At 43.7% G+C, this 25,280-nt stretch overlaps 1 protein-coding gene across 1 annotated transcript in view; it reads left to right on the top strand.

The window, feature by feature from the left end:
- frmd3 (FERM domain containing 3) overlaps positions 1-25,280 on the top strand; it is a 241,215-nt gene that overhangs the window by 81,420 nt on the left and 134,515 nt on the right. Inside the window, exons 2-3 of the mRNA XM_067982208.1 lie at positions 18,000-18,104; positions 24,225-24,267. Coding sequence (XP_067838309.1) covers positions 18,000-18,104; positions 24,225-24,267 — 148 coding nt within the window. The remainder of the gene's footprint in view (positions 1-17,999; positions 18,105-24,224; positions 24,268-25,280) is intronic.

Raw genomic sequence — 25,280 nt, 5'->3', positions numbered from 1 at the left:
AGTACTTGAAAGTAAAAAATTTGCAGGGCTACGGGCATAGGGCGGGGGAGTGAGACTAACTGGATTGCTCTTGCATACAGCTGGCGTGAACTCGATGGGCTGAATGGCCTCCTTCCGTGCTGTAACCTTTCGATGATTCTATTATTATACTTTAACTGATGAAAATAAGTTAAATGACTCGCGTGCAAATTTATTAAGACTAGAGGTTATAATTTTAGTAGTAGATGGGTTCAAAAACTCGCATCGAAAGTATTTAATTCTATGTTGACTTACTTCAAAAACCCTAAGCACAGCAGTAAATTAACTGAAGATTTGAATTGGGAAAGTATAGATGTGTAATTAATATATTCAACAATCTGGTGTATTATGTTGCTAGCTGCATTTATTTTTAATTTCTGCCTTTCACTATTGTTACAGTGCGAGCTAATTTTATGTATTCACATCTGTCAATCATCACCCAACTTTACATTTACTTTAATAATATTGTTGTTATCCCTTGGGAAATGTCTTGCTCTAATCTGCAGAATTTTTTTAAATTTCTATTCTTCTGTTGTGTTATTCAATAATTCAAGACGTGACCAGAAATGTATGGTTATCCATTATTCATTTCTTTGTGAATTTTAATAAAAGCATGAGTTAAGGAATTCTGCTTTATAAAATGTAAATTCTACTGTGGATAAATGATTTAAAAGAAATCCCCCAAAAAAACATTGTTCTGCCTAGAGCAGTAGAAAAGATGTAAAACAAAATAAAAGATATGTTTTATTTACTGAGCTAATTTTAGCTATGTCCTGACTTCCACGTTACTGTAACCAGTGTCAAAGACGGTTGTTGCTAAGAGCTGTGTAATATTAATCTGCTGCTGCACTGTTCATAGCTCTGTGCTAGTGGTACATATCTAATGGCTTGTCGAATGCTTGGTTAAGTTCATCTGATTTCTGACACCTCGTATGGTTAATTCATACAATGTACAGAATGCTTTGTCAGTTCTTCTATTATGGGTTGACAAAGAACAGGCATAGTCTCTGATCTGAAGTTTTTAGTGCTTTTATTGTTTGAGATTTAGTTAAATTCTGTGGATATGTTGTAGAACAATGCCAGCATTTTATGACTTAGAATAGCCAGTGTTCTATGACTTCCACACACTCGATTCCTCACATGCTGAGTTTTACAATTTTAAGGATGGCATGTGAGGAGGTGCAAATGCTTCTCAACAGAGAGTATACATTGTCAATTGTTAGCTATTTAAACTGACAGTCAGCTTTTTACTCATGCGTTGGCTTATCGACATTTCATATATTAAAAAATCAACTTTTTTTTTAACAGGGATTGGAGGTTGTCAATGTAAACCATTGATCAGATCAGTCTGAAGGCACAACTGGAGGCTATCAGATCCAATCAGGCCAGTTAGAGTGCAGAACAGAAAGCTATTAGAACTATTTTATTCCAATTGTTGGTTGCGCACAGCTTAAGGAAGGAAAGTTTTAAGATGTGCTGATGGTTCCTCAGAGTTGCAACTACAGGTGTTTTTATTTAGTATCTGTCCCCAAAGAACCTCTGTAAATGTCAGCTCATCCAAAACTCTGCTGCCCGTATCTTATCCTGCACTAAGTCCTGCTCACCCATAACTCCTACATTTTCTCCCAGACCCCCAGTGCCTCCAATATAAAATTTTCATCCTCATGTTTAAATTCCTTCATGGCCTTGCCCCTCCCTATCTCTCTAACTATAGCTAACCCTACAAACCACCCACCTTAGAACTGTCCATTCATCTGACAGTGGCCTCTTGTGAATCCCCCCATTTGCCACACAATTGGCAGCCATGCCTTCAGCTGTATAGACCCCACATCCTGGAAATCTCTTCAAAACCCTCTGCCTTGTCATCTCACTCTCCACCTTTAAGACCCTCCTTAAAATCCACCTCTTCCCTCCTGATATCGCTTTCTTTGGCTCAGCATCCATTTTTGACTGATTACACCTCTGTGAAGTGCCTTGGGTTGTTTTTCTATGTTATATAGATACAAGTTATTGTTAAGCAAAACTTCAAACATTTATTCCTGTTGGAGGAAGTAGTTGTGAATCTAGAAATTACTCATCCTTTTGATAACATCATTATGAACAAACAAGAGACGCAACATTGCCATCTGTAGATGCAGATGTGCATTTAGGGCTATAATCCTCTACAGATCTGAGTAACAGCCGAAGTGATTCCAATCTGCAAACAAAATGTGCACACGAAATAGTTGGCCCCTATATGCATCTATATAAAATTTAGGGCTTTGCACAGTGGAAACTATTTTGTGTGCATATTGTTTACAAATTGGGATCATTGGCTGTTACTCAGATTTGTGCACGGAATACAAAGTCATGTAAAATTGAGGGATTGTTCTTTGGTTTTCCACTTCATTGACAGATACAACAAAAATGCACACAAGTTTTAATATAAATTAGCAAAAATTCTTGGAAGTATTTGTTGATGCAACTTCACATCTTTTAATAACCGTTTTCTTTAAAGGAATGTTGTTTAAACTATTAGGTGCAGGCTCCTTGAGGAAAGCTTAGTGGGTAAATATATTGTGTGTTGTGATACTAAACTCTACAGAACAAGGAGTACCCAGGCTTGATTGTTGAATTAGCCTTTCACAATTTGGGCAGCAGTGATGTGTGATAGTTAGGTTTAGTATCCCTGACTTGGCAAAGGAGAAAATGAGTCAGATTTCCCACCCCCGATTACTATCCAAATAATCCTACTGGAATGTTTGTGTGTGTCTGAATGTCAGGTGAGGATATTGTTGGACTTAGAGATGATACCCTCCACAGTTGAATAGATTTCCAACACTTATAGAGGCTCAGACATAAAGAATGGCTTCTTTGATGACGAAGCAGATAGTGGAGCCATACCCGAGCATGGGTCAACAATCTTCAGGAGGGAAGAAAAATTGGTGGATGTGGAGGCTGGAGGTATAGAAAAAAATGTGTAAAGATTGAGTGTAAACAAATGTGTTTTCTCATGTGCATTGTCAGATATACATATGTATGTAGCCTGAATGCATATAGACAGATTCTTCCATCCTTTTTTTTTATTCGTTCATGAGATGTGGGCGTTGCTGGCAAGGCCAGAATTTATTGCCCATCCCTAATTGCCCTTGAGAAGGTGGTGGTGAGCCGCCTTCTTGAACCGCGGCAGTCCATGTTGTGAAGGTTCTTCCACAGTGCTGTTAGGAAAGGAGTTCCAGGATTTTGTCCCAGCGACGATGAAGGAACGACGATATATTTCCAAGTCAGGATGGTATGTAACTTGGAGGGGAACGTGCAGGTGGTGATGTTCCCATGTGCCTGCTGCCCTTGTCCTTCTAGATGGTAGAGGTCGTGGGTCTGGGAGGTGCTGTCGAAGAAGCCTTGCGAGTTGCTGCATTGCATCCTGTGGATGGTACACACTGCAGCCATGGTGAGTCGGTGGTGAAGGGAGTGAATGTTTAGGGTGGTGGATGGAGTACCAATCAAGCGGGCTGTTTTGTCCTGGATGGTGTCGAGCTCCTTGAGTGTTGTTGGAGCTGCACTCATCCAGGCAAGCGGAGAGTATTCCACCACACTCCTGACTTGTGCCTTGTAGATGGTGGAAAGGCTTTGGGGAGTCAAGAGGTGAGTCACTCGCCACAGAATACCCAGCCTCTGACCTGCTCTTGTAGCCACAGTATTTATGTGGCTGGTCCAGTTAATTTTCTGGTCAATGGTGACCGCCAGGATGTTGATGGTGGGGGATTCGGCGATGGTAATGCCTTTGAATGTCAAGGGGTGGTGGTTAGACTTTCTCGCGTTGGAGATGGTCATTGCCTGGCACTTGTCTGGCGCGAATGTTACTTGCCACTTATCAGCCCAAGCCTTAATGTTGTCCAGGTCTTGCTGCATACGGGCACGGACTGCTTCATTATCTGAGGGGTTCTGAATGGAACTGAATACTGTGCAGTCATCAGCGAACATCCCCATTTCTGTCCTCATGATGGAGGGAAGGTCATTGATGAAGCAGCTGAAGATGGTTGGGCTGAGATGTTTGGCCTCCAACAACCACTACCATCTTCCTTTGTGCTAGGTATGACTCCAGCCACTGGAGAGTTTTCCCCCTGATTCCCATTGACTTCAATTTTACTAGGGCTCCTTGGTGCCACACTCGGTCAAATGCTGCCTTGATGTCAAGGGCAGTCACTCTCACCTCACCTCTGAAATTCAGCTCTTTTGTCCATGTTTGGACCAAGGCTGTAACGAGGTCTGGAGCCGAGTGGTCCTGGCGGAAACCAAACTGAGCATCAGTGAGCAAGAACATTTTGACCACAGTGAGAGACAGACATGTAAGGAGGGTTGCTCACTTCAATCCACCGACAGGGATTTGAATACTGAGACTGTAAAAACAGAAACAAGGTGTTTCATGACTCTGAAGAATCAGATAATATCAACCCACATTTTTTGCTTTGTGAAAATTATTGTTTCTTTTCAAATACTACATATGGCCACAGGTAAACAAATAGGGGGACAACTGAGGAAAATCACTGTGAATGTTGGAACTGTGTGAATCACTAATTTTAGGATTATGTGCTTATAACCCTGAACACCATGTATATAAATTACCAATGCAATTGTTATGATTATGAAGAATTTGCAACAGCAAGTTGCTCTTCACCTCAGATCGGACTACAGACTATGAGCTTTACTGAAGAAAGCTGCGTTCTTAACTGCCTGGAAAGAACGTGCAGAAATTAGTATTTCTTAGAAAGGCTATTACAGTGCTCTCTATAATACAAGGTGATAGAATTAGAACAATTTAGAAATCGTTTAGATTTTCTCATTATAATTTCTTGTTGAAGAATATTTATATAGGAGTTTATTCTTCCAAGTGGCTCCGTCATGTGTTATAAATGCATTCTTAATATAGATTCGTAAGATGAATCGGTGCTTCCATAACAAATTAACAGCCACATGAAATTAAAATGAGGGGAAATTTCTATTAGGTAAATTTCTTAGAGGAGTGATGGGGATAAATTTTTGTCTTTAGTGAATGGGCAGTGATCGATATTATGGCAGATATCCACAACCAGGGTGCTCCATGCAGCTGAAGAACGAAGCCTGTAACAGATTAATGATTGACACTCAATCACTGGATATTTATTGAGTGATAATCTGCAGTTGATCACATGACTTGGTAGAAGTGTCCACCACGCACTCCTTGTGAAGACAAAGCCACATTTCCAAAGTGAGGACATCCTCCATCATGCAGTGTGACACTGCCACCATGCTAAGTGGGACAGACTAAGGACAGACGTGGCAGTGTTGGAATCCTGCTCTGCGGTACAGTAGTTCCTTTAATCAATTTGATCTGACACCATATTGGTAAAAGATTGAGGCTTTATTGTTCACAAACAGCAAATGATACACATATCATCAAGCGTTAACTAACAACCCCAAACTAGAAGCATATTACCCGTCTAGGCTTGAACAGCCGGCGCGGATGGCACTCCTGTTTTTCTCACAACGTCTGCTTCTGTTGCTTCTTCTGAGAGCTACACAGGGCTAGGCTCTCTGGAAGTCCCCTGAAAGTATCTAGCTCTCCGGTGTTCCGACTGAGAGTCTGGGGGCTGTGGGCCAATCTTTTATACACTATTTACTATCTGGGGAATGGCCAATATTACGACGACTCTTTTAACAAGGTTAGTATTTCTCCATGCTGCCTCTTTTAACAAGGTTATGCTTTGTACACTGCCTGGCCCTGCTACTTAATCTCAGTTGTTAACCCGTTAACAGCTGGTTTCATATTTCATAGTTTCTTAGCTTATTTACACTTTCTTACAGCAGCCCAAAACTGCGCATCCATGAGACGGTTAGCAGCAGCAGAATTATGTATCACCACAATCTGTAACCTCATGGGCCTCACTCCTTATCATTATCAAGCCAGGAGACCAACTCTGGTTCAATGTGGACTATAGAAGAGCATTCCAGGAGCAGCACCAGGCATATCTTAGAATGAGATACAAACTTAGTGACATTGCTATATGGGGCTACCTGCACCATTATCAACAAAAGCACCAAGCTATAGATAAAGCCAATTGGTTCGACAACCAATGGATCATCGCAAACTTCTGTAGCCGAACCACATTTGGTTGAGAATGGCGGTGAACAACCAGGCAGCAAACAGGAGGGAGAGGCTCCATGAGCATCTCCATCCTCAACCATGGTGGGAGCCCAACACATGTGTTTAAGAGATGAGGCTAACGTATTTATGTGTCTTCAGCCAAAAATGCTGAACTCCCCACCATCATGTATACCAGTGTCCAGCCAATTTGGTTCATTTCATGTAACATTAAGAAGTGGCTGAGTGCACAGGACAGAGCAAAGGCCATGGATCCTGAAAACACCCTGGCTGTAAGACTGAAGACCTGTGCTCCCCTAGCTAAGCCGATCCAGTGCAGCTATAATACTGGCATCTAACCGACAATGTGGAAGATTGCACAGGTATGTCCTGTCCAAAAAAACATGATAAATCTAACCTGGCCAATTATCAGCCACTTCCCAATCATCAGTCAAGTGACGGAAAGAGTCACCAAGAGGGCCATCAAGCAACATTTACTCACTAAGAACTTGCTCGCTGACAATCATTTTGGGTTCACCAGAACCACTCAGCTCCAGACCTCATCACGTTCTTGATTCACACATGCTCACAAGAGCTAAATGACAGAGGAGAGGTGAGAGAAACTGCCCTCAACATCAAGGCAGCATTCGGCTGAGTATGGCACCAAGGAGCCCGAACAAAACTGAAGTTAGTGGGGGTGAAAGGAAAACCCTCCAGTGTATGGAGTCATGTGGAGTCAAATGAAGATGAATGTGGTTCTTAGAGACCAATCATCACTGCAGGAATTCCTCAGAGAAATATCCTCAGTTCAAACATTATCATCAATGATCTTCTCTCTGTTTGTGGAACTGTTCATTGATGATTTAACAGTGCTCAGCTCCATTCATCGCTCCTTTGATAATGCAGCAGCCCATCTCAGCCTACAGTTGGAACTGAATAACATCCAGGCTTGGGCTGACAAGTGGCAGGGAACATTTGCTCCACATGAGCCAGGTAATGACCATTTAAAACAAGAGAAACTCCTTCCATTCCCCCTTGATCTTCAGCGGCATTACCATTACTGAGTACCCATCATCAACACTTTGGGGGTCACCATTAACCAGAAGCCAAACTGTACCAGCTATATCAACACAATGGCTACAACAGCAAAGCAGAGGCTGAGCATTCTGGGATGACTGGCTCTCCTCCTGACCCCTCAAAGCCTATCCACCATCTACAAGGCTCAAGTCAGGAGTGCGGTGTAATATTGACCACTTGCCTGGATGGGTGCAGTCCCAACAACACTCGAGAATCTCAACATCCACTGGGACAGAGCAGTTTGCTTGATTGGTGCTCCTGCCACTGAACTCAATATCTACCCCATTCCACCATACTGGGCTGCAGTATCAATGATGTGCAGGGTGCACTGCAGCAACTCAACAAGGTTACCTCCCTCTTTGTGACCTCTACCACCAAAAAGGACAAGACCAGCAATGTCATGGGAACACCATCACTTTCAAGCTTCCCTCCAAGTCACTCACCACCCTGACTTGGACATATATCACCATTCCTTCGTCGTCACTGGGTCGATATCCTGGAATTCTCCATCTACATAAGAACATAAGAAATAGGAGCAGGAGTAGGCCAATCGGCCCCTCGAGCCTGCTCCGCCATTCAATAAGATCATGGCTGATCTGATCCTAACCTCAAATCTAAATTCATGTCCAATTTCCTGCCCGCTCCCCGTAACCCCTAATTCCCTTTACTTCTAGGAAACTGTCGATTTCTGTTTTAAATTTATTTAATGATGTAGCTTCCACAGCTTCCTGGGGCAGCAAATTCCACAGACCTACTACCCTCTGAGTGAAGAAGTTTCTCCTCATCTCAGTTTTGAAAGAGCAGCCCCTTATTCTAAGATTATGCCCCCTAGTTCTAGTTTCACCCATCCTTGGGAACATCCTGACCGCATCCACCCGATCAAGCCCCTTCACAATCTTATATGTTTCAATAAGATCGCCTCTCATTCTTCTGAATTCCAATGAGTAGAGTCCCAATCTACTCAACCTCTCCTCATATGTCCGCCCCCTCATCCCCGGGATTAACCGAGTGAACCTTCTTTGTACTGCCTCGAGAGCAAGTATGTCTTTTCTTAAGTATGGAGACCAAAACTGTATGCAGTATTCCAGGTGCGGTCTCACCAATACCTTATATAACTGCAGCAATACCTCCCTGTTTTTATATTCTATCCCCCGAGCAATAAAAGCCAACATTCCGTTGGCCTTCTTGATCACCTGCTGCACCTGCATACTAACCTTTTGATTTTCTTGCACTAGGACCCCCGGATCTCTTTGCACTGCAGTACTTTCCAGTTTCTCGCCATTAAGATAATAACTTGCTCTCCGATTTTTCCTGCCAAAGTGCATAACCTCACATTTTCCAATATTGTATTGCATATGCCAAATCTCCGCCCACTCACCCAGCCTGTCTATATCCCCTTGTAGGTTTTTTATGTCCTCCTCACTCTCTACTTTCCCTCCCATCTTTGTATCATCTGCAAACTTTGATATGTTACACTCGGTCCCCTCCTCCAAATCGTTAATATAGATTGTAAAGAGTTGGGGACCCAGCACCGACCCCTGCGGAACACCACTGGCGACTGGTTGCCAGTCCGAGAATGAACCATTTATCCAAACTCTCTGCTTCTTGTTCGATAACCAATCCTCCACCCATGCCAGAATATTACCCCCAATCCAGTGATTCTTTATCTTGAGCAATAATCTTTTATGTGGCACCTTGTTGAATGCCTTCTGGAAGTCTAAATACACTACGTCCACTGGTTCCCCTTTATCCACCGTTATGTCCTCAAAGAACTCAAGCAAATTTTTCAGACATGACTTCCCCTTCGTAAAGCCATGCTGACTTTGTCCTATTAAATTATGTTTATCCAAATGTTCCGCTACTGTCTCCTTAATAATAGACTCCAAAATTTTACCCACCACAGATGTTAGGCTAACTGGTCTATAATTTCCAGCCTTCTGCCTACTACCCTTTTTAAATAAGGGTGTTACATTAGCAGTTTTCCAATCTGCCGGGACCTTTGCCGAGTCCAGAGAATTTTGGAAAATTATTACCAAAGCATCCACAATCCCTACTGCCACTTCCCTCAAGACCCCAGGATGTAAGCCATCAGGTCCAGGGGATTTATCCGCCTTGAGTCCCATTAATTTACTGAGTACCAATTCCTTAGTGATTTTAATCGTATTTAGCTCCTCCCCCCGTAGAGCCCCCTGTTTGTCCAGTGTTGGGATATTCTTAGTGTCCTCTACCGTAAAGACTGAAACAAAATAGTTGTTCAGCATTTTTGCCATCTCCATGTTTCCCACCATTAATTTCCCGGTCTCATCCTCCAAGGGACCTACGTTTGCCTTAGCCACCCTTTTTCTTTTTATATAACTGTAGAAACTCTTGCTATCTGTTTTTATATTTTTTGCTAATTTATTTTCATAATCTAACTTCCCTTTTTTAATCAATCCTTTAGTTATTTTTTTCTGTCTTTTGAAGACTTCCCAATCTTCTATCCTCCCACTAAGTTTGGCTACTTTATATGTCCTTGTTTTTAGTCGGATGCTATCCTTAATTTCTTTACTTAGCCACGGATGGCTGTCATTTCTTTTACACCCTTTTTTCCTCAGTGGAATATATATTTTTTCAAAGTTGTAAAATAACTCCTTAAATGAACACCACCGTTCATGTACCGTCTTACCCTTTAATCTATTTTCCCAGTCCACTTTAATCAATTCCGCTCTCATACCATCATAGTCTCCTTTATTCAAGCTCAGTACGCTTGTTTGAGAACCAACCTTCTCACCCTCTAATTGGATATGGAATGTAACCATGTTATGGTCACTCATTCCAAGGGGATCCTTAACTAGGACATTATTAATTAATCCTGGCTTATTACACAGGACCAGGTCCAAGGTTGCTTGCCCCCTTGTAGGATCAGTTACATACTGCTCAAGAAATCCATCCCTAATACACTCAATAAACTCTTCCTCAAGGCTGCCCTGCCCAATTTGATTTGTCCAGTTAATATGATAGTTAAAATCCCCCATAATTATAGCTGTTCCCTTATTACATGCCCCGACTATTTCCTGATTAATACTTCTTCCAGCAGAGTTGCAACTATTAGGAGGCCTAAATACTACGCCCACGAGTGTTTTTTTCCCCCTTATTATTCCTTATCTCGACCCAAACTGTTTCATTATCCTGATCCTTTGTCCCAATATCATTTCTCTGTATTACAGTGATTCCTTCCCTTATTAACATAGCCACCCCATCTCCCCTTCCTTCCTGCCTGTCCTTCCTGATTGTTAAATACCCTGGCATATTTAATTCCCAGTCGTTGTCACCCTGCAGCCATGTTTCTGTAATGGCCACAAGATCATACCCATACGTAGTTATTTGTGCCGTTAACTCGTCCATTTTGTTACGAGTGCTACGTGCATTCAGATGAAGAACTTTCAAATATGTTTTGTGACACTTAGTTCCTGCTTTTTCCTTTTTTAACACTTTACCTTTTACTCCATACCTTCTGTCCCTTCCTGACACGCTTTCCTCTGTCTCCCTGCTCAGGTTCCCAACCCCCTGCCACAGGTTTGATGCTGGGTTAATCGCCTTACGCCTTCTAGTTTTTATTTTATCTGTCGTGCCTAAAGTACACTTTCTTTCCGCTGCTCTACGCTTTTCCCTTTCACTTGTTCTTGAACAACTATTTGTATTGTAGATTTCCCCTGGGTCTTCCCCTCTCTTGCTGCTCTCAACTTTATTCCCTTCTGACTCCCCGCTCAGGTTCCCATCCCCCTGCCACTCTAGTTTAAACCTTCCCCAACAGCACTAGCAAACACCCCCGTGAGGACATTGGTCCCGGTCCTGCTCGGGTGTAACCCGTCACGCTTGTACAGGTCCCACCTTCCCCAGAACCGGTCCTAATGTCCCAGGAATCTAAATCCCTCCCTCCTACACCATCCCTGCAGCCACGCATTCATCCTGTCTATTCTCCTGTTTCTATACTCACTAGCACGTGGCACCGGTAGTAATCCTGAGATCACTACCTTTGAAGTCCTGCTTTTTAATTTATCTCCTAACTCCTTAAATTCACCTTGCAGGACCACATCCCTTTTTTTACCTATGTCATTGGTACCAATATGGACCACGACTACTGGCTGTTCACCCTCCCCCTCCAGAATGCCCTGCAGCTGCTCCGTGACATCCTTGACCCTAGCACCAGGGAGGCAACATACCATCCTGGAGTCACGTTTGCGGCCGCAAAAACGCCTATCTGTTCCCCTTACAATTGAATCCCCTATCACTATAGCCCGGCCACTCTTCTTCCTCCCCTCCTGTGCAGCAGAGCCACCTGTGGTGCCCCGAACCTGGCTCTTGCTGCTTTCCCCTGATAAGCCATCTCCCCCAACAGAATCTAAAGCAGAATATCTGTTTGAGAGGGAGATGGCCCCAGGGGACTCCTGTTCTACCTGCCTAGTCCTTTTACTCTGCCTGGCGGTCACCCATTTCCTTTCTGCCTTCGTAATCTTTACCTGCGGTGTGACCACCTCACTGAACGTGCTATCCACGACAGTCTCAGCATCGCGGATGCTCCACAGTGAATCCACCCGCAGCTCCAGCTCCGAAAGACGGTTAGCCAGTAGCTGCAGCTGGACACACTTCCTGCACACATGGTCGCCAGGGACACTGGTAGTGTCCATGACTGCCCACATAGTGCAGGAGGAGCATATCACGGGTGCGAGCTCTGCTGTCATGACTTGCCTTGGACTCTCAGACTCTCCTCCCGCTCTCGGTCTCCCCTTTTATACTGTGCTCACCTCTTTGACTCTCCTGCCTCACTTGTGATGTCACACAGTAGTTGTCTCTTGTTGCAGGTCTGCTGCTGCTTTTATTCCCCAATCTCAGTCTTCTACTCTCAGGTCCACTGCCGCTCTGCGGAAAAAGTTAGGAAAAGCAAGGCAAAGCAGCACCTCCTTCCCCCACTGCACCGAACTCCCACACGTACCAAACTCTCAGCAGCTCACACTGTGTTGTCCGCACACCGTGCTCTAATACCATTGTGGGACCACCATCACCACAAGGATTGTAGCGGTGCTTCACCTTCTGAAGGCAGCTCGGAATGGGCAATAAATGTGGTGTTGCTATCATCACTTACTTCCTGAGAACAAATATATAAATATATTTTAATAAAATTGTCTGGCTGCCTACAAAATAGTTTAGTGACACTTTTGGAATTGTACACTGTTACTTTTAACATATTGTAAACAATTTTACACCAAGTCATAGTCCAACAATTTTATTTGAAAATCACAAGCTTTCGAAGGCTTCCTCCTTCCTCAGGTGAATGTCAAGAAATCCTCGAACCTTTCGCATTTATAAATCACAGAACAATACCTGGTGATTATAGATAATCTTTCCAACTGCCCGTTGCCAAGGCAATCAAAGTGTTCAGACAGAGAGGTGTTACCTACAGGACCACCGAATATACAAACAACAAAAAAAAAGAGAGAGAGAGGCAGAAACATAGAAACATCCGGAAGGAAGAGAAAGACAGCAAATGCCCCGTTATATTAAAAACAGATAACTTTTGTTCGCTGGTGGGGTAACGTGTAGCGTGACATGAACCCAAGATCCCGGTTGAGGCCGTCCTCATGGGTGCGGAACTTGGCTATCAATTTCTGCTCGACGATTTTGCGTTGTCGTGTGTCTCGAAGGCCGCCTTGGAGTACGCTTACCCGAAGGTCGGTGGCTGAACGTCCTTGACTGCTGAAGTGTTCCCCGACTGGGAGGGAACCCTCCTGTTTGGCGATTGTTGCGCGGTGTCCGTTCATCCGTTGTCGCAGTGTCTGCATGGTCTCGTCAATGTACCATGCTCTGGGGTATCCTTTCCTGCAACGTATGAGGTAGACAACGTTGGCCGAGTCACAGGAGTATGAACCATGCACCTGGTGGGTGGTGTCCTCTCGTGTGATGGTGGTATCTGTGTCGATGATCTGGCATGTCTTGCAGAGGTTACCGTTGCGGGGTTGTGTGGTGTCGTGGACGCTGTTCTCTTGAAAGCTGAGTAATTTGCTGCGAACGATGGTCTGTTTGAGGTTGGGTGGCTGTTTGAAGGCGAGTAGTGGAGGTGTTCGTCGTCATTGATGACATGTTGAAGGCTGTGGAGAACATGGCGTAGTTTCTCCGCTCCGGGGAAGTACTGGACGACGAAGGGTACTCTGTTGGTTGCGTCCCGTGTTAGTCTTCTGAGGAGGTCTATGCGAATTTTCGCTGTGGCCCGTCGGAACTGTCGATTGATGAGTCGAGCGTCATATCCCGTTCTTACTAGGGCGTCTTTTAGCGTCTGTAGGTGTACATCGCGTTCCTCCAGGTACATGGTTCATACTCCTGTGACTCGGCCAACATTGTCTACCTCATACGTTGCAGGAAAGGATGCCCCAGAGCATGGTACATTGGCGAGACCATGCAGACACTGCGACAACGGATGAACGGACACCGCGCAACAATCGCCAAACAGGAGGGTTCCCTCCCAGTCGGGGAACACTTCAGCAGTCAAGGACGTTCAGCCACCGACCTTCGGGTAAGCGTACTCCAAGGCGGCCTTCGAGACACACGACAACGCAAAATCGTCGAGCAGAAATTGATAGCCAAGTTCCGCACCCATGAGGACGGCCTCAACTGGGATCTTGGGTTCATATCATGCTACACGTAACCCCACCAGCGAACAAAAGTTATCTGTTTTTAATATAACGGGGCATTTGCTGTCTTTCTCTTCCGGATGTTTCTATGTTTCTGCCTCTCTCTGTTTTTTTTTTGTTGTTTGTATATTCGGTGGTCCTGTAGGTAACACCTCTCTGAACACTTTGATTGCCTTGGCAATGGGCAGTTGGAAAGATTTTCTGTCATCACCAGGTATTGTTCTGTGATTTATAAATACGAAAGGTTCGAGGATTTCTTGACGTTCACCTGAGGAAGGAGGAAGCCTCCGAAAGCTTGTGATTTTCAAATAAAATTGTTGGACTATAACTTGGTGTTGTAAAATTGTTTACAATTGTCAATCCCTGTCCATCACCGGCATCTCCACATCACTTTTAACATAGGTTTCTGCTAAGATGCAGGAATATATTGAGCTTGATATTATAGGAAAATAGGAACAGGAGTCGGCCTTTTAGCCCCTCGAGCCAGTTCTGCCATTCAATGCGATCATGGCTGATCCGTGACCTAACTCTGTATACCTGCCGTAGCCCCATATCCCCTAACACCTTGGTTAACAAAAATCTATCAATCTCAGATTTAAAATTAACAATTGAACTAGCATCAACTGCTGTTTGCGGAAGAGGTTTCCAAACTTCTACCATCCTTTGTGTGAAGTGTTTCCTAACTTCACTCCTGAAAGTCCTTGCTCTAATTTTTAGGCTATGTCCCCTAGCCCTGGACTCCCCAACCAGCGGAAATAGTTTATCTCTATCTACCCTATCAGTTCCCCTTAATATCTTGAAAACTTCGATCATATCACCCCATAATCTTCTAAACTCCAGGAAATACAACCCTAGTTTGTGTAATCTCGCCTCGTAATTTAACCCTTGGAATCCAGGTATCATTCTAGTAAATCTATGCTGCAATCCCTCCAAAGCCAATATATCCTTCCTAAGGTGAGGTGCCCAGAACTGAACACAGTATTCCAGGTGTGGTCTAACCAGGGCTTCGTATAGCTATCACATAACTTCTAGCCTCTTGTATTCTAATCCTTTAGATATAAAGGCCAGCATTCCATTAGCCTTTTTGATTATTTTCTATACCTGTCCATGACATTTTAATGATCCATGTACATAGCCCCCAGGTCTCTTTGGACTGCCACTGTTTTGAGCTTTCCACCATTTAGAAAATACTCTGATCTATCCATTTTAGGTCCAAAGTGGATGACCTCACACTGGCCTACATTGAAATCCATTGCCACAGTTTTGCCTATTCGCTTAATCTATTAAAATCTTGAATTTTATGCTTCCATCTGGATGGCTTACAATGCGCTGCCTATCTTTGTGGCTCTCTATCCCATCATCTAATTCGTTAATAATTGCAGTGAATAGTTGAGGCCCCAACACAGATCCCCGTGGGACACCACTAGTCACATTCTGCCAATTTGAGTACCTGCCCATTATAGAATCATAGAATCATAGAAGTTACAACATGGAAACAGGCCCTTCGGCCCAACATGTCCATGTCGCCCAGTTTATACCACTAAGCTAGTCCCAATTGCCTGCACTTGGCCCATATCCCTCTATACCCATCTTACCCATGTAACTGTCCAAATGCTTTTTAAAAGACAAAATTGTACCCGCCTCTACTACTGCCTCTGGCAGCTCGTTCCAGACACTCACCACCCTTTGAGTGAAAAAATTGCCCCTCTGGACCCTTTTTTATCTCTCCCCTCTCACCTTAAATCTGTGCCCCCTCGTTATAGACTCCCCTACCTTTGGGAAAAGATTTTGACTATCGACCTTATCTATGCCCCTCATTATTTTATAGACTTCTATAAGATCACCCCTTAACCTCCTACTCTCCAGGGAAAAAAGTCCCAGTCTGTCTAACCTCTCCCTGTAAGTCAAACCATCAAGTCCCGGTAGCATCCTAGTAAATCTTTTCTGCACTCTTTCTAGTTTAATAATATCCTTTCTATAATAGGGTGACCAGAACTGTACACAGTACTCCAAGTGTGGCCTCACCAATGCCCTGTACAACTTCAACAAGACATCCCAACTCCTGCATTCAATGTTCTGACCAATGAAACCAAGCATGCTGAATGCCTTCTTCACCACCCTATCCACCTGTGACTCCACTTTCAAGGAGCTATGAATCTGTACTCCCAGATCTCTTTGTTCTATAACTCTCCCCAACGCCCTACCATTAACGGAGTAGGTCCTGGCCCGATTCGATCTACCAAAATGCATCACCTCACATTTATCTAAATTAAACTCCATCTGCCATTCATCGGCCCACTGGCCCAATTTATCAAGATCCCGTTGCAATCCTAGATAACCTTCTTCACTGTCCACAATGCCACCAATCTTGGTGTCATCTGCAAACTTACTAACCATGCCTCCTAAATTCTCATCCAAATCATTAATATAAATAACAAATAACAGCGGACCCAGCACCGATCCCTGAGGCACACCGCTGGACACAGGCATCCAGTTTGAAAAACAACCCTCTACAACCACCCTCTGTCTTCTGTCGTCAAGCCAATTTTGTATCCAATTGGCTACCTCACCTTGGATCCCATGAGATTTAACCTTATGTAACAACCTACCATGCGGTAGGTTGTTACATAAGGTTAAATCTCATGGGATCCCTACTCTCTGTCTCCTGCCACTCAGCCAATTTCCTAACCAGGTCAATAATTTGCCCTCAATTCCATGAGCTTCAACTTTAGCTAACAGTCTCTTATGAGGGACTTTATCGAATGCCTTCTGGAAGTCCATATAACCAACATCCATAGACATTCCCCTGTCCACTACTTTAGTCACCGCTTCAAAAAATTCAGTCAGGTTCGTCAGGCATGAAAGCATTGTTATGAAATCCATTTGTCCACTATTTTAATGAAGGCATTAACCCATTTATTTTCAAACCATTGTGTTATGATGATCATTACAAATTTTGCAGTGTGACTTCCACCCATTTTAAGTATTTCAAAATCCATCCCAGATAGTCCTGTATAATCTAGAACCCTATGGGAGTTCATGTTCTATACTATGACAAAGGTGTACATTTTCAGCAGTTCTGTGATAACACTGCTCTCACATTTAAAAACAGGCAGTGATTCTCCTTGTGAAATCAAGCAGAGTACATTAAGTGCAATGTTTGAAAGTTGCTGAAGCTGACCCAGCTTTGGTGTCTAAATATAGTAGTTGGTAAGCCAATAATTCCATTAGATTGCTTCTCTGGCTACTTCTCACGTGTATATTTGTTCTGCCATGGTACATTGCAAATACTTGGTGGTTTTTTATTTAGCTTTGTTAACGTTCTGTTTTAGTTTATGCAATAAAATAGATTTTAAATCAGAAAACAATGATCACACCACTCAGTTAGCTCCATTTCTAATTGAAGGGCAGCTTTCATAAACCTTTAAGCGTCAAGGACTGACCACACTAACATATGATTCAAATGGATTGTTAAGGACGGAGTTGTGGCTAGATTGGATGGATGGATTAAAGATGTTTTAAAGCAATTATATAATTTTTTTTTCAAATGTAATTGAAACGCCTCCTGTTTTGTCTTTCTGATTATGACTTGTACTATATTTGTAACTGTGCTTTTTACTTTTCTGTGATGTCTAAGTGTGGGAGCACTCACCTTATTAATGTCAATCAGAAACTACATACAGTTTATTCAGAAGCATGCCTCCATATATCACCTCACAGTCACTAAGGAGATGTAAAAACAATTATAAATGTGTAAAAAAAAAAGTTGAATGGTCACTTAAATGAAATAATAATTTGGTCATTAAATTGTGCTGTTCATTCTCATCTGCAGTTAATATTCAAATTATATAATTTTAACCCAGGTGGGAATAGCCTTAAGCTACTTATTCAGTCACTGAATGACTGAAAAGTAATTTTAGACAGAATTGTAGTCCTATTATTTAATGTGTTAGCAGTACTTCAATTGTATCAAATTATTTTTGCAGTTTTTTATTGAAAGTAAATAATTTCATGGTCTACAAGATACCAGAGAAAATCCAACTTGAAATGCAAATTTGATAAATTAATAATATGTTGACCATGATAACACCACAATAATGTTTATTTGAGAGGGACATTATTCTGTTTTGTTTTTGCAGAGAGACACCAAAGGTCAATTCCTCATTGATCACGTCTGCAACCATTTCAGCTTGTTGGAGAAAGATTACTTTGGCATTAGATATGTTGATCCAGAGAAGCAAAGGGTATGTATTATTGGATCTTTAGTCATATTGAAAAAAATGTCCTTCAAGCAGAGAAAAACTCTTATTACTTTAACATGCAATTTCAGGTAAACATAAGTGTCTATTTCTCATTTTCTCCTTCCTCTTCTGAACACACAAACTTTTGCTGAGGTGCAATGCCAAAGGCACTGCCAACCACCTGGCACCATGCCTAAGTGTCCATTCTTCACTTTTGAACATAGACAATGAGCATCAGCAGGTCATTAGAGCATGGAGGGCATCATGGTTGAGTCTACTTCAATCCTTGCCTGATGGCTCCATATATGCACTTCCAGAAGAGCCACTGGCGAGCAAACTGGACTCGGGGCTGATATTTCCACTCACTAACTTAGGGAAGCTGAAGTGAGTTTTGGTGTTCCCACCATTGCTATGAATGAGATTGGCTAAGTCAGCATAGACCAGAGGTCTTCTTCCAGTGGAGCATAGACGGACATGGGCCTGAAACAGCACCTTAAAGGGGAGAGCTGAAAAGATTGTGGGGTCAACATAGCAGCAGATTAACGTGGCGCAGGGAAATGTAAAGTGCACACGCAGCAGCAACTAGTTAAACTTAAGGAAACCTTTAAGGGTTAAATGTATAAAAATGAATTAAGAAAAAACCATTGCTACACCTGCTTCAATTTTACCTATCTGTAGTTTATGGGTCCCTTAAATCAAACTGCAAATGGCTGCCTCCTGACATGTACTGCACATAGATTTGTGGGCGGATTGAGGAAGCAGCTTTAGCAGTGCTGATTGACACAAAAGTACACTGGTTACCTAACTGTGTCCTTTGATGGCTATTCAAATATATCCATGAGGCCCCCCGCCCCCCATCACCTGTTGCTGGCAGGAGCACTGGCCATCTAGTTTGAGGTGCACCCAAAAATTAGAACGGGCAGTAAGTTGGCAATTTATTTTTAAAAAACTATAGAATGGTTACAGCATAGAAGGTGACCATTTGGCCCATCGAGTCTGTGCTGGCTCCTTGTAAGAGCAATCCAGTTAGTCCCATTCCCCGCTCTTTCCCCATAGGCCTGCAAAATGTTTCCCTTTTTTTATTAATTCATGGGATGTGGGCATTGCTGGCAGGGCCAACATTTATTGTCCATCCCTAATTGCCCTTGAGAAGGTGGTGGTGAGCCACCTTCTTGAACCACTGCAGTCCGTGTGGTGACTGTTCTCCCACAGTACTGTTAGGTAGGGAGTTCCAGGATTTGACACAGCGATGATGAAGGAACGGCGATATATTTCCAAGTCAGGTTGGTGTGCGACTAGGAGGGGAACGTGCAGGTGGTGTTTAACCCATGTGCCTGCTGCCCTTGTCCTTCTAGGTGGTGGAGGTCACGGGTTTGGGGGGCTGCTGTTGAAGAAGCCTTGGTGAGTTGCTGCATTGCATCCTGTGGATGGTACACACTGTAGCCACGGTGCGCCGGTGGTGGAGGGAGTGAATGTTTAAGGTGGTAGATGGGGTGCCAGTCAAGCGAGCTGCTTTGTCCTGGATAGTTTCGGGCTACTCGAGTGTTGTTGGAGCCGCACTCATCCAGGCAAGTGGAGAGTATTCTATCACACTCCTGACTTGTGCCCTGTAGATGGTGGAAAGGCTTTGGGGAGTCAGGAGCTAAGTCACTCGCCGCAGAATACCCAAACTCTGACTTGCTCTTGTCGCCACAGTATTTAAGTGGCTGGTCCAGTTAAGTTTCTGGTCAGTGGTGACACCCAGGATATTGATGGTGGGGGATTCGGCGACGGTAATGCCGTTGAATATCGAGGGGAGGTGGTTAGACTCTCTCTTATTGGAGATGATCATTGCCTGGCATTTGTCTTGCGCAAATGTTACTTGCCACTTATCGGCCCAAGCCTGGATATTGTCCAGGTCTTGCTGCATGCGGGCACGGATTGCTTCATTGTCTGAGGGGTTGCAAATGGAACTGAATACTGTGCAATCATTAGTGAACATACCCACTTCTGACCTTATGATGGAGGGATGATCATTGATGAAGCAGCTGAAGATGGTTGGGCCTAGAACACTGCCCTTAGGAACTCCTGCAGTAATGTCCTGGGGCTGAGATGATTGGCCTCCAACAACCACTACCATCTTCCTTTGTGCTAGGTATGACTCCAACCACTGGAGAGTTTTCCCCCTGATTCCCATTGACTTCAATTTTACCACGGCTCCTTGATGCTATACTTGGTCAAATGCTGCCTTGATGTCAAGGGCAGTCACTCTCACCTCAATATGGGATTATAGTAGACAGGGCTTGATGGCCGGCGCGGACACGATGGGCCGAAGGGCCTCTATCCGTGCTGTATAACTCTATGACTCTATCTCTGGAATTCAGCTCTTTTGTCCATGTTTGGACCAAGGCTGTAATGAGGTCTGGAGCCGAGTGGTCCTGGCGGAACCCAAACTGAGCATTGGTGAGCAGGTTATTGGTGAGTAAGTGCGGCTTGACAGCACTGTCGACGACACCTTCCATCACTTTGCTGATGATTGAGAGTAGACTGATGGGGTGGTAATTGGCCGGATTGGATTTGTCCTGCTTTTTGTGGACAGGACATACCTGGGCAATTTTCCACTTTGTTGGGTCAATGCCACTGTTGTAGCTGTACTGGAACAGTTTGGCTAGAGGCGTGACTAGTTCTGGAGCACAAGTCTTCAGCACTACAGCCGGGATGTTGTCGGGGCCCATAACCTTTGCTGTATCCAGTGCACTCAGCCGTTTCTTGTTATCACATGGAGTGAATCGAATTAGCTGAAGACTGGCTTCTGTGATGATGGGGATTTCGGGAGGAGGTCGAGATGGATCATCCACTTGGCACTTCAGGCTGAAGATGGTTGCAAACACTTCAGCCTTGTCTTTTGCACTGACGTGCTGCGCTCTGCCATCATTGAGGATAGGGATGTTCATGGAGCCTCCTCCTCCCATTAGTTGTTTAATTGTCCACCACCATTCACGACTGGATGTGACAGGACTGCAGAGCTTTGATCTGATCCGTTGGATGTGGAATCGCTTAGCTCTGTCTATAGCATGCTGCTTCCGCTGTTTAGCATGCATGTAGTCCTGTGTTGTAGTTTCACCAGGTTGGCACCTCATTTTTAAGTACACCTAGTGCTGCTCCTGGTATGCTCTTGAACACTCCTCATTGAACCAGGGTTGATTCCCTGACTGGTTGGTAATGATAGAGTGAGGGATATGCCTGGCCATGAGGTTACAGATTGTGGTGGAATACAATTCTGCCGCTGCTGATAGCCCACAACGCCTCATGGATACCCAGTTTTGAGCTGCTAGATCACATTTAGCATGGTGGTAGAGCCACACAACACGATGGACGGTATCCTCAGTGTGAAGACGGGACTTCGTCTCCACAAGGACTGTGCGGTGGTCACTCATACCAATACTGTCATGGACAGATGCATCTGCGACAGGTAGATTAGTGAGCACGCGGTCAAGTAGGTTTTTCCCTCATGTTGGTTCTCTCACCACCTGACGCAGGTCCAATCTGGCAGCTATGTCCTTCAGGCTTGGCCAGCTTGGTCAGTAGTGGTGCTACAAGTATTTATCCAGTTCCTTTTTGAAAGCCACGAGTGAATTTGCTTCCATCACCCTTTCAGGCATCACATTCCAGATCATAACTACTCACTGTAAAAAGTTTTTCCTCGTGTTTCCTTTGGTTCTTTTGTCAATCACCTTAAATCTGTGTCCTCTGGTTCTTGACCCTTCCGCCAATGGGAACAGTTTCTCATTATTTACTTTATCTAAACCCTTCATGATTTTGAATACTTCTATCAAATCTCCTCTTAACCTTCTCTACTCTAAGGAGAACAAGCCCAGCTTCTCCAGTCTATCCACGTAACTGAAGTCCCTCATCTCTGGGACCATTCTAGTAAATCTTTTCTGCACCCTCTCTTAGTCCTTTACATCCTTCCTAGAGTGTGGTGCTCAGAATTGGACACAATACTCCAGTTGTGGCCGAACCAGTGTTTTATAGAGGTTCAATGTAACTCCCTCACTTTCGCACTCTATGCCTCTATTTATAAAGCCCAGGATCTCATATGCTTTTTTAACCGCTTTCTCAACCTGTCCTGCCACCTCAAAGATTTGTGCACATATACCTCCAGGTCTTTCTGTTCTTGCACCCCCTTTAGATTTCTTTAGATTTGTACCATTTAGTTTATATTGCCTGCTAAAATGTATCACTTCGCACTTCTCTGCTTTAAATTTCATCTGCCATGTGTCTGCCCATTCCACCAGCCTGTCTATGTCCTATTGAAGCCTGTCACTATCCTCCTCATTGTTTACTGCACTTCCAAGTTTTGTCATCTGCAAATTTTGAAATTGTGCCCCATACACCCAAGTCCAAGTCATAAATATATATATATAAAAAAGGCAGTGGGCCTAGTACCAACCCCTTGGGAGCACCACTGTATACCTTCCTCCAGTCTGCAAAACTACCGTTCATCATTGCTTTCTGTTTCTTGTCACTTAGCCAATTTTGTATCCATGCTGCCACTACCTATTTTATTCCATGAGCTTCAATTTTGCTGACAAGCCTATTGTGTGGCCTTTTGAAAGTCTGTATACACAACATCAACCACATTGCCCTCATCAACCCTCTCTGTTACCGCATGAAAAAACTCAATCAGGTTAGCTAAACATGATTTGTCTTCAATAAGTGCATGCTGGCTTTCCTTTATTAACCCACACTTGTCAAAGTGACTATTAATTTTGTCCCGGATTATCGTTTCTAAAAGCTTCCCCACCACCGAGGTTAAACTGACTGGCCCGTAGTTGCCAGGTTTATCCTTACACCCTTTATTGATCAAGGGTGAAACATTTGCAATTCTCCAGTCCTGTGGCACCACCCCCATATCTAAGGAGGATTGGAAGATTATGGCCAACACCTCTGCAATTTCCACCCTTACTTCCCTCAGCAACTTTGGATGCATCCCATCCGGACCAGGTGACTTATCTACTTTAAGTACAGCCACCCTTGTTTCTTAACTCTAATCAAATAGATTCTGTCCTTGACCCCTCAAGTACATCCTCTCTCTCCATCCTCCCTCTCCATCCTCCTGGCTGCACAAGAATCTTTTCGCATGCTCCATGTTCCTCCGGGATTGCTTCCCCCATTTTAATGACACAGTTCCAGCTCATCTCCGTGGACAGCCACCAGCTTTCCTGCCCTCCCTCAAATCGGTGAGCTGCCCATCAGCGCTCGTTCAATGCTGATAACTTCATGTGTACATTAAAATGAAGGCCTTGCACAAAAATAGATTGGGCCTCATGTTATCAGGTAGGGGTAGCGAACACCCCATTTCCCGCCCGCCTGATATACACAATAATCGAAAATTACCCCCATTAACTTTGTTTTATATAATGTGCAACTGAGCCCTGTTGAAAATTAAAAATTTTGCTTTTCTACTTTCGAATTTCAAGAAATTGCTTAAACATTTTTTTGAAAGAAAATACTTTAAATGACAGTATATCTTTTTGATTTTGTTGCTCTTTTTTAACCTTTTCTTCATCCAGGCTGATGGTGTGATCAGACCGCAGATTCTTAACGAGTTCCGTTTGAAAGATATTTGAATGTAGTTACTGATATTGTTTAAGCATTCCATCTTCACCTCTACTCTACCCCCACTCCACCCATCCCATAAGATGTCATGTTCCACATTTGCTGTAGGTATTCAGGTCAGCACTGCAGCTGAGTACAGATGAAACTCAACACAAGTATGACAGTATGGCTGGCATTCAAACCAAAGATTTTTTGAAACTAGCACTGTAACCGGGAGGCTACTGTGATTATTTAATGATGTTCTTTCTAATTCCTTCAGAACCACGACAAGAGATTCTTTTATCCCTATTGCATCTGAAATTTGTCATTTGTTTGGTATGTGTACAGTAAATGCTGACCAAATAATTCTTTGTTTTGTAGGCTCACATTCCTAAGTATATGCAACTGAACCTTTGAAATTCACTGCCAACTACATCATATAGCACAAAGCAGCCTTTGTGTGTGTGTGTGTGTGTGTGTGTGTGTGTAAGGAAGAGAGATGTAACATTGTCTAATTATTGATCTCCAATTTTTATTTCATAGCATTGGCTGGAACCCAACAAGTCAGTTGTGAAGCAAATGAAATGTAAGTTTTGACAGATCTTTTCTTTGTGAATACAGGTTGAAAATGTCGACATTTCTATGTACATCAGGCTTACACTATACTCCGGCACTATCAGCCAATTGAGAGAAATGCTAGCAAATTCAGATGGATGTATATCATGCAATTCAGTTATGTTTCTGTACGGTAATGGATCATTTAGAAACTACTGCCTCTCTTTTTGTTTCTGAGCTGGTTACTTCTGCTTCGGTTTGTATGGTTGCATCATATGTGTTTTAGTTAGTTATTGATTTTCTAGTAGGAGTGAAGCACTTTGAAATTACTTTAATCAAGAAATAGGACCATTAAAGGTCCTTTAATTGCATCCACAATTGCTAATGCTTTGTACATCCATAATATGGATATCTTAAGAGATCTACACTGGTGGCTGGGAAATTGGTTTCGTTGGGCTTTCCGGCACAAAATGGGCAACGCGCCTACAATACATGCCCGAAGATGAAGGCCTGAGGCTTGTTGGAAATTGGGCCTCTGGTCTCATCGAGCATTCTGATGCAACTTGCCAGTCGGGGCCCTCTCAAAATTGCACGGTTAGGACGCTGAGCCAGCCGGCAAATAGGTCTTGGGGGAGTAAACGAATCGCAGGGGTGCAAGCACCTGCTGGCAGCGGCCCACAGAATTATTGTGGAGACAGGAGAAAACTTACCTGTTCTTTGGAGGCCTCCAGTGATCCCTTTAATGACCACTGGATAGGCAGCTGTAGACCCGGAAAAACTAGGAGCATTGCACTTGAAAGTCGTTGGATGCCAACTTGGCAGCTGGTGCACCTCCGGGAGGGATTGGGTGCAGGATAACGTGCCCGGAAATTGGTCGCCCCAATTCTTGCTTATGACCAGGAATCAGGTGTGATGGGGACCAATTTCTCCCCCTTTATCTATTCTTCCTTGTCAGAGTTTTTATAAACGTCTGGATCTCCTGTTGCATTGCTCATGGTGACTCGAGGTGGGGGGCTGATGTGCATTGTGCCAGGTACCTGTCTT

This window comes from Heptranchias perlo, chromosome 4 (assembly GCF_035084215.1).
Source record: "Heptranchias perlo isolate sHepPer1 chromosome 4, sHepPer1.hap1, whole genome shotgun sequence".
In the NCBI taxonomy this organism is placed as follows: domain Eukaryota; kingdom Metazoa; phylum Chordata; class Chondrichthyes; order Hexanchiformes; family Hexanchidae; genus Heptranchias; species Heptranchias perlo.
This window is presented reverse-complemented; position numbering and strand designations above follow the sequence as displayed.